The sequence below is a fragment of the Nicotiana attenuata genome, unplaced genomic scaffold (genome assembly GCF_001879085.1).
Source record: "Nicotiana attenuata strain UT unplaced genomic scaffold, NIATTr2, whole genome shotgun sequence".
NCBI lineage: Eukaryota > Viridiplantae > Streptophyta > Magnoliopsida > Solanales > Solanaceae > Nicotiana > Nicotiana attenuata.
In genome coordinates, this window is record NW_017670638.1 from 372,987 (window position 1) to 383,536 (window position 10,550).

The 10,550-nt window shown below is 36.2% G+C and overlaps 2 protein-coding genes across 2 annotated transcripts; one reads left to right on the plus strand and one right to left on the minus strand.

Moving 5' to 3' along the window:
• The first annotated feature begins 2,611 nt into the window (after positions 1–2,611).
• LOC109241777 (ethylene-responsive transcription factor RAP2-11-like) lies at positions 2,612–3,851 on the plus strand. The gene has a single exon (XM_019408551.1). The coding sequence runs from the start codon at positions 2,716–2,718 to the stop codon at positions 3,667–3,669; it is 954 nt and encodes a 317-aa protein (XP_019264096.1). The 5' UTR covers positions 2,612–2,715; the 3' UTR covers positions 3,670–3,851.
• Positions 3,852–6,708: 2,857 nt separating this feature from the next.
• On the minus strand, positions 6,709–9,086 carry LOC109241772 (myosin-13-like). The gene is made up of 3 exons (XM_019408549.1): positions 8,992–9,086; positions 7,710–7,869; positions 6,709–7,248 (listed from the first exon to the last, which is right to left on the minus strand). Exons 1-3 carry the CDS (start codon positions 9,084–9,086, stop codon positions 6,709–6,711), a joined length of 795 nt encoding a protein of 264 aa, XP_019264094.1.
• Positions 9,087–10,550: the final 1,464 nt, after the last annotated feature.

The window sequence follows — 10,550 nt, forward strand, 5'->3', positions numbered from 1 at the left end:
ATTACTCAGTGAAATCCCACAAAGTGAGGTCTGGGGAGGGTGATGTGTACGCAGATCTTACCCCTACCCGATAGGACAAAGTTGACTTTCCTTCAAGAGAAACGTAAAACTCCATTATGATAAAAAAAATTAGAGCAAAAACCCTAACAATATACGTATAAACGGTTGAATTCTTTTGATAAAAGAAAGTTTTGTCTAGCAACCAAAGGCGGTTCAAAAATTGCTTCAGATTATAAGTTTTACGTGGGACACTCTTTCATTTTTTTGGATTCACTTGTAATAATTTTTAGCTCTGCCACTAGTTACAGTTTGGAAATACTTAGGTTATAGCTCATTTTGATGCACATAAAATTTTGGGATAATTTCATTTAAGTACAACTCACACACCTGACTTGCAACATAATAGCCTAGATATCACATTGCAAATCTATAGCCCAAAAATAATAGGCTAATTCCCGAAAAAACAGCTTATTTCACACAATCAACATATTATCTGAAGGTAAGAAATTCAAACACCTTTATGTGCAATTGCTGAAGCAATCCAACAGGATAAAAGAAAAATAAAAAATTGATAAATGAATTGTAGAATTCCTCCAACGCGTACAAATTTATTTCATATAGCACATACACGAAAAAGAAGAAGAGAAGGAAGTGTCAAACTTCTGTAGAGACCTCTTACACGCTAACAATGTATATACATCCTTATAAACTGAAAAAATATATATTTATTCAACATTATACACAAATATACACATTTATACACAATATACAATACTGTATAACTTGTATAAACATGTATAATAGTGTATAAGAGGTGTCTGTATACCTATATACACAATTATACACTATTATACAGTGTCGATACAACCTGCTACATAGTTATGATTTTCCAGAACTTCAAACTTCAGAATCTTCCAAAATTACCAGAACTTCAAACTTCAAAATCCTCCAAAATTAGTGGTTGTTTGTTGGTGCAAATCAAGTTTGAGAGCTATTTATTTTCAGATCTGTGTGTATTTTCATGTTTCTTTCAAAAATCTTCTTCGTTCTTCTGCTTGCCACCATGGACGATGGGGTCTTTCTTCGAGCCTTCTTCGAGCCATTAATGGCAGAATTGCGTAGGGGGTAAAGGAGGGGAATAGCGGGGGCTAGGTTAAGAGAGGATGAGGGATCTATGTGGGTTAGAGAGAAAGGAGTGAGAGAGAGAGAAGGGAATGAAGAAAGAAGAAAATAATAAAAACCCTAAAAGTATGTCTTTAATAGTGGGCTAAAGGCTGAAAAGTTTCTTTCAAGTTATGTACAACATGGGCTATATAGGGTAAGAGCTTTAAATGTGGGTCATTTTCTGTTGGGCTATTAGACCAAGTGACATGGGCTGTAATTCTTTCAAAAATTTTTAATATTCATAAATTTCATTCTTGACCTAGTTATTTATAGTATACTATAATATTCACTTGTTTTATCATTTATAAGGATTTGTAGCACGAGTTCTGTTATGCGGCGCCTTCTTGAGATTCCTTGGAAGGGTGACATAAGGCTAAGCAACCGATGTCCGTGTAGTTACTGTCCTCCAACTGTGGCTCCTTCAGTACGCTATGTGAGATTGTCAGTGCCATACGAAAAAACCAATGTCAAGAGCAATTGAGAAAATAGAAAAGAGAATTGAGAATGAAAGAAAACTTGATTGCATTAATGACTATCACAGAAAAGCAACACGGTGTCGAGGGGGAGAGACACCAGTACAAAGAATTGTTTGCTTGCTAGAAAGTTTGATTGCTTGATCCCCCCAAATAATACTTAAAAAAAATAATCAAAGTTACAGGACATGATCTAACTAGCTAGAAAGGTATAATGGAAATACATGAAATAAAACTACTTTATATTTACTATGAAAAAGACTTAGATTCCTACAAGGTAGAAGCAGATCCATTGCAGCAACCTTGTCTTTAGCATCAGAGCCTGCGTACACGGCGCTGTTTGCGCGCGCGACGTTGGCATTTGACATAGGCACAAGCACGCTTGTCACTTAGCGCGGCCAAGACCACGAGGCCATCCATGGTGCTAAGTGTTGGGAGTCTTGCCACGATGCCATGAGACGCGTCCAGGGGATCATGGGATATCGCTGGAAAGTCGCCCATGACAGTTCTCATGCTATTTACAGTTTGTAATTTCTTAATGTACCATTAATGAGTAGCATAGATAAATCCATTAACTTCTCCACTTAAATGTAACAAACTCGGCATAGTGAGTAGGAGAATATAAAAATAGCCATCTTTCAAGTTTCCATGGGGGATTGTTCCCCTGCTTTAGAAATTTGTAAAAAAAAAAAGAAATCAACAGTATTATATTAGATCCAAAACTCACCTAGTTATGACCAAATCAACAAAGACAGATTAACATTTTGAGGGAAAAAAAAGATTATTAAGGGAAGAATGAGTCATCCTTCAATATTAATACCTTCTTTATTTTTTTATTTGGAGATAATGAAATCAGAATATTACCTAATAAAAACAAACTTACAAACATAGGAAAGCAACAGAATATGAGACAATAGCACAACTTTGAATTATAGGTATCTCATATATATATATAAAGCCCACATTAACAGAAACAAAGACATGTAGACAACTTTCTCCACTACTATCATTTAGACCAAGTAAAGAAGCTTCAAATACTATTCTTACTACTTTCTTCTCCCTAAAAACCTTTATTCCAATGGAAATTAACTTCCAAAAACAGCAGCACAAAGAGGCAAAAGTGACCAAATTGAAGGGCAGAAACAATAGAAGTAACAAGTTTGTTGGTGTGAGGCAAAGGCCTTCAGGGAGATGGGTAGCTGAGATCAAAGACACAACACAAAAGATAAGGATGTGGCTTGGAACTTTTGAAACTGCTGAAGAAGCTGCTCGTGCTTACGATCAAGCTGCTTGCCTTCTTCGTGGATCAAACACACGAACCAACTTCGTTACTCGTGTCTCGGTTGATTCACCACTTGCTTCGCGGATTAAAAATCTCCTCGACAGCAAGAAAACTGCAAAACAGAAGAGCCATGATCAGAAGGAGCAGAGTTCAGCTTCTTCTGCAACTAGTAGTCACAACATCAATCAAAATACTAGTAGTGTGACTAGTAACAACAGCAATAATTCAAGTCCAATGATCACTACTAGTTATTCCAGCAATGATGATTCTGTTTCTAGTCAGAATATAGAACCAATCCATCCTCTTGAAAATCCAACACAAGTAGAAGATTACATGGCATATGACCAAACAAGACTTTCTTGTAATCAAGAATTGCAACTACAAGAAAGTCAACTGTTTGATGACACATATAAGCCTGATCTGAGCAATTGCTCTGATGAAATCGACGTGGGATATTCGTCTTCTTCTGTTTCTAATTCATTTTCTTTTACTAATTCCTCACAGCATGAAATGTCATGGAATTTTGCACGAGGCTATGAATTTGCACAAGAATTGTTGGATCATCCCAAGAATGTGATTTTGGATGAGACAGCTGAGATGGGGCTCACAGAATTTGAGAGAATGAAAATGGAAAGGTCTATATCAGCATCACTATATGCAGTGAATGGAGTTCAAGAATACATTGAAAATTTCTATGATCCTTCTGAGCCTCTTTGGGATCTTCCCCCTTTGTGCTCTTTATTATGCTAAACAAATTTAAGGGTCATTTTATAATATTAGCTATCTCATGTCTTCCTTATTTATTTTGATTTTACCTTTCATTTCTGGTTCAATCTAGAGAGAGTGGGCAATTGAAATGTAGTTTAGAATTGATTGTAAAGCTAAAATGTAGTTTACATTGTTATTTTATTTATCTTCTCCTTGAGTTGTTATAGCAAGTGAGTACTTCTTAAATGATTATCAAGTACTACTCCCTTTAATATCAGAGCTAGGTTTCCATCCTGGGACCTGTGGGTTATCGGCCCGCTAGGCTTCCGCTGCGCACAGAATAGAAACTGCAAAAATAAAACAAAACAGAATATTCTATAATACCGGCATTGAAAATTATACAACTTTGGAGAGTATGCAGATTTTCGGTGCTGAAACCACTTCTTCTTAACTGTGTAAGAGTTAGATGTATGCTAGCACAGCTACTTGTATGGTAAATTTTGCTGGGGCTATCTGACGCCACAACATGTCATTGACTTGCAAACATTTCTGGTATGAAAGTCTGGACATGTCCTCGTGCATATTGTTATCTTCAGATTCAGTTCTTGCTCATCGCATCATTTATTGAGAATAAAAGCTAAATAAGAGGGAGAAGAAAGTAGATAAGACTATTCATACAACTTATAAATGTAATTTACTTCCAGAACATCCTTGTGCAAACAATTCAAGAGAGCATATCTAGACTACTTTGCCTTGAAAAAATTAGAGACCATCCAAGTAAAATAAAATACACAAGCAAGAAGATTTACCCGAGGCACACAAATCATGGTCGTCGTAGCAAGACCACTTTTAGCATTCTTCCCCTTTCTCTTCTTCATCAGCACCTTCTGCTCCAACCTCCTTGTGGTCTTTCTCAAGGGCAGCAAGGTCCTCCGGAGATTCTGAGACTTCACCTCCCTCTAAACCTTCACCAACATACGAGTGGACGAATGCACGGTTGGTATACATGAGGTCAGACTTGTGTCAGTTTAGGAGAAGACCTCAGCAACAGCAGTGTTGTTGCTAATCATGCAGAAAGCACGTTGTACACAGGCAAGATCATCACCGTTGGAGGCTGATAGTTGATGCCACATTTGAAACCATGTGTGGTACCTGAAAGTAAAAGCAAGTTCGTTGGAGAGAGCAAAAGGAAGGTCAATGATGAGACAATTTGGGAAATCAAACGGTTCAACTTTGTGTGTGTAAGCCTTTCAATCTCCAAGGCTCTCCTGCATTATATCATATATATATAGCTTCATTGTCCAAGAGAACTACACTATTCTATGTGCTCTAGGAGGGAGGGAGTAGATAAAACACAGTTGTATTGTAGGGCTCGAAAACTGCAGTCGAGGCTTGCATATTATGAGTTTAAAATCAGATAAAAGCACTCATATAGATGGAAATATTGTTCAGTATTTTCAGGTTATTCTGTTACCTAGCACAACAACAACAACAAGCCCATTGAATTCCACATGTGGAGTCTGGGGAGGATAGTGCGTACGCATACTTTACCCCTACCTTGAGAAGGTAGAGAGGTTGTCTCCGATAGAACCTCGGCTCAAGGAAAGATGAAAAAAGAAGCAGTAGCAACAAGCGGCAATACCAGCAAGATAATTCTGTTACCTAGCACAACACACTTAAATAGATTACAGATTATTTTATTTAACTCACTGACGCCATCAAGATCATAACTTATGGTATAAACAAAAGAGTAAACTTATTAATCAATGCTTCTATACACCAAGCTTGAAATATAAAAAATAACCACTTTTCCTATAAAAGTGGTCGATAAAACTAACTCATAATCCTTTAAATTTCGTTACAAATCCGAAAACTGGTGAATGTAGTTAAACAAGAAAATCACTAACACCATCCCAAATAGTAAATTACAAGTTCTACAATTTCTTCTAAGTCCTTCATCAATCCCAAAAGGCCAACGACATAGCAAATCATCAGTATCAATCAAGCATACATCAATCCCAAGTACGAACGTATGAAATTCCTAAAAATAAAAACTAAAAAAATTTCTTCCTGTCTAAATGATACCTCATTATGAGTTGCCAACACACTCAGAAAAATAATTTTCTTCTCCTAGTTAAATTCTTATTACTATCTAAATTGTCAAAATAGCTATGATGTGGATTATTGAAGTTCTGTCTCCATTATATGTGAAAGCAAATGAATTATGCAGTCTGGTGACGAGAAGCTAATTAGCTCACTAAGATTGAAGCTGAAAGTTTTCTTGGCTTTTGTGATCTTTGTGTTCCTCGGCTATTGCCTTTGGTGACTTCATCCCTCATTCCTCTAAGCTGATCTTCGTGTTGCTCGACAAAGAAAATGGCATCGATTCATTCCTTTTGCAGCATTTGCTTCATTGACAGCCTGCTTCAAGATGTCTCTCAATTTATAGTTTTCTTCCCTTGCTGCTTTAGCATTTGCTCGGCTGCATTAAGAGACTCGTTGAGCTTAGCGGCCTCTTGGAGAGCAAGATCCCGTTCTTCTTCAGCTTCTCTTATACACGCGATGAAGCTCATTTCTTTCCCATTCCAAGCCACTAGTGACTCCTCCACCTCTAACTTCAATCTGTCTGCTATGTTTCTATATAGTTCTGTCTCCTCTTTTGCTTCATCCAAAAGCTTTTTATATCTAGCCTTAATGCTCTTGATCATCTCTTTCAGATTTCCAGCCTCCTTTTTCACTTGTCCGAGTTCTAATTGTGTAGCACTAAGTTTCTCTTTGGCCTCACATGCTTCCGAAGCAACTTCCTTCAATGCTAACGCTAAATCATCTAACGCCTTTCTACTCTTTTCTTCTGCCTCATTTGCCAACTTCATTTCATTTTTCAGCAAACTCATCTCATCATTTAAAGCCTTGGCCTTTGATGATTCCGCTTTCTCGTTCTCTTTTGCCAATTCAAGTTCATACTTGAGATTTTCCATTTCCTCATTGCAAGAATGATCAAGATACCTCCCATTTTGCTTGAAAGAAGTGTCTAAAGATTCAATCTTTTCATGAAGAGAAGCAATCTCGAGCTTGGATTCTTCAGAGTTCAATCTTGATTTGTTCAAACTGTCTTGTCTTTGACAACCAAGCATCAAATATTTTGGACTCTGATAACTTCCTGTTCTCCAATTCATCTTCTAATTCTTGAACCCTTCTTCTAAAATCAGACAACCAATCTGTTACGTGAATCTTGAATGCTTTTACATGATTGAATCCTTCATTCACTTTCCCTAAACTAGTTTCTTTCTCTAGTAACTTGAGCTCACATTGTCTCGCCTTTTCGAGCTCCAACTTCACAGACTTGATATTCTTATCTTTTATCTTCAATTCTTCTTGTTTGTGAGTAAGCATTTCCTTCAAAATCCTAATTTCTGCATAAAGTTCTCTTGATTTCCTTGGCGATAATTCATCAGTTGCCTTCACATTAATCTCATAGGCTACATGTTTCATCTCACTAAGCTCATTAATGGCTCTATTCTTTTCTTCTTCAACAAAATTTAATTGCTCTCTTGTCTCTTTCAGCTCCTCCTCAAGTTTCCCCATTTGCTCTTGCACGATCAAAAGTCTATCGATCCCATTCTACACAAACAAAAATAAATATAACAAATAAAAATTTAATATTTTTGGACAAAACTTATTATCCATATTCACCAAAAAAATCACTTCCCAAAAAGGAAAAAATCAAGAATTTATTTGCATAATTCATTATAATGCACTTGAATCAAAAAATTTAAACGAAAAAATAAACAACTCCCTCTATTCAAAAGAATCAGGGTTTTGATGTCAACTTGATACAACTACAATTACGCCGCAATCCCAAGCTACTTGGCGTCAAAAATATCAATTCTCATTATCAATTTCTCCATGTTTGTGAATTAAATATCAATTCTTTGACATAAAATTTACATATTGAGAACCTAAATAACATAATTGACCAGTACTTTTTATAGTTGAAAAAAACTTAAAAATATTTGGAATATATACACACTTAGTCACAGGAAAATAAACTAGTAGTGATGGAGCATCAAAGGTTTTAATACCTCGGACGAATGCTTAATAGTGGGTTTTCGTTCAAGAGAAACAATGGCATCTGAATCAATTTGTGATCTCATAGCATCACATCTGCAAAGCTTGGATGCAGAAATTGTTCTTGAAAATATAGAAGCATGTCTTCTCTTTCCAGAATCAATGGATCCACCTCTACAAATCCTCCAAAAACATAAAAAATTCAGTCTTTAAACAAGATAAAATAGAAAAACATGCATGAATATTCACAACTTCAGGACATCAAAAGCAACAAATGAAATCCAAGAACACAACTTTAGTCCAATTAAAATTCACCCTATATAAATGAGGTAGTCTGTCTAAGTCTTGGTGGATAAAGTTAGTACGTGTGGCTGGTGGGAGGTATCAGGTATCTGCCCGACACCACCACTAAAAAAAAAAAAAAAGCAAAAATGAGACAAATATGTCATGAATAGCAGCAAATAAAAAGCACCTTGACTTAGAACGTAACATCATCTGTATACGTTTGGAATCAATATTCAATTAGTGTGTATATTGCACTATGGTGGTGGTCTGATGGGTTGGGGGGAGACACTACGTATATGATAAAGTTGGGAGTTGGCTGGTTTTATTTGCAATTGTGTTGTAACGACAAAAATCTCCAGAAACTGCAACAAATAAATAACAGTAAAAGTTGAAAGACAATGAAGAATGACTTTCATAGGACTGGTAGATGATATATGTTATTGACAAAAATGCCTCGTTTGAATTCAATACACAATTTAATTACATGAGTTGCTTTTCAAGTTTTAATTGTAACCTAAACCCTTTGTTTTCAAATGTAACATCAAACTGCCTTTTGTAGATTTTGTATAATAAGTTCACATTAATGGTCTACAGTCAAAATCACAGGCCTCCGATTTATAGGCTCGAGGGTTCGTCTCGAGCCCGAGTTTGGGCAAGGTCGAGTTCGAGCCCGATGGATCAGATCCGTGCTCGAAGGTAGGATGCAATGACCGAAGATCAAAGTACAATGGACGTCGAAGCCGAGTATGCTCGACCCCGAGATAGTACCGTTATGGACTTGTAGCAGAATGGGCTAGATTCCTGCCACGTCTCCAAGATCATGGCGCAAATCCCGGAAATTGATTGTACGATTCCGTACTAGGCGGTTATACAATTGTACCAAGAATATTCCTTAATGTAAATAGAAATATACCTTATTTAGGGTTCCTCTATTATATAGAGGGGACCCCAATCATTTGTAAGATCATCTTATCATTGACAAGAATATACTATCCTACTTTTCTCTCTTACTGTTCATCAGAATTGTCTTTACTATCCTTTACATTTACTGTTCTTATTTTATTGCTCTTAGTCCATCTCGAGGTCACTAAGCTCGAGGTCACCATTGTCGAGTAATATTGGTTTATTCGCTTATTCCTTTTATTTCTATTTCATATTTCTTGAATATTAATTGGTATTGAATCTAATCACATATTTTTAAAACCACAATCAAATTTAATTGTTACTCGTATTTTCGAGGCAAACATTAATACTTGCAAAGTAACAGTTTCAACCTTGTATATCTAAGTTTGTTAAGATATAAAATAAATGTATCACCTTTCTAACCGCTTAAAGATGATGGCATCACACATCTTAACAAGATATTATATTAGAATTTAGAAATTTTCGTTTTCTAATTGATTCAGGGCTGCTGTAAAATTACATACATATACGGTAGGCATGCAAAATTTACTGAATTTAAATTTATAAAATAATTTGGACTATATTTTAGATTCAAGATATACTAGTCAAAAATAATTTTATAGGCTAATATAATTGGATTAATTACTTAGGTCCAATAAATATTGACTAGGCTAGCCCATTTAGTTGGGCTACAAATGATGAGCCCACTTTATTAGGCCCAATATGTCATCTTTGTAGAGACCCAGCTTGGTGCCACGTGTCAAATGATGTGGCACGCCAAGTCAAATGGAGCCAATAGCATCGTGCCACATGTCAAAGTGACAAGGCATGCCAAGTCAAATTAAATGGCTAATGAAACTGCGCCACATGTGCAAGTGACATGTTCTGGCCAATCAAATGCGGCCTTGTCACGCTTCAATCTGATTGGTCGAAAAGAGTATGTTCTCATCACAACTCTTCTCTTTCACAACTATAAATAGGGGTCTTCATAACTCAGAAAAGACACCAGAAGTTATAACAAGAAGCAAGAGAGAGCTCCTGGATCAAACGCCACAAATTTCTCTACAAGTTTCAAGTTTCAAGCAATCAAGTTCAAGTTCAAGCTCAAGAACGAAGAACAAATCAACATTCAAGGAGTACGAGTTCAAATCAAAGTTCGTGCAAGTTAAATTCAAGATCATCGTTCATGGCAACAAACATAGATTCAAGATCAATCTCAAAGGCCCTTGGATTTATTTACTTTTAGAAAGAAGAATAAGAGGAATCATAGAGATTGTAACACCCAAATTATTTGTAATAAAATACTACGATTGTTGCAATATTTTTCGGCATCGATTATTTTTCTAATCCAAATTTATTGTCTAAAATTCTGGCACGCCCAGTGGGACAATCTCTACCTCTCATCTCAACTTTTCAATTACCAAAGTTCAAGAACATCAAAATGGCTTCAAAGAAGGTTAACTACAGATCAATTTCCACCAAGACTGCTAATTCTAGGTTTTATGCTAATGTGGAAAGCATCCTCGATGTTACCTTTGGAAGCTTTGGACCAACTGCGAGGAGCAAAGAAAGCTCTTTAGGAAAACAAGCACTCCAAGTGCCATCCGCATCAACCCCTATTTTTGGATCTTCATCCTTAAAAGAAGCAATATCTTCTATAAACGCAC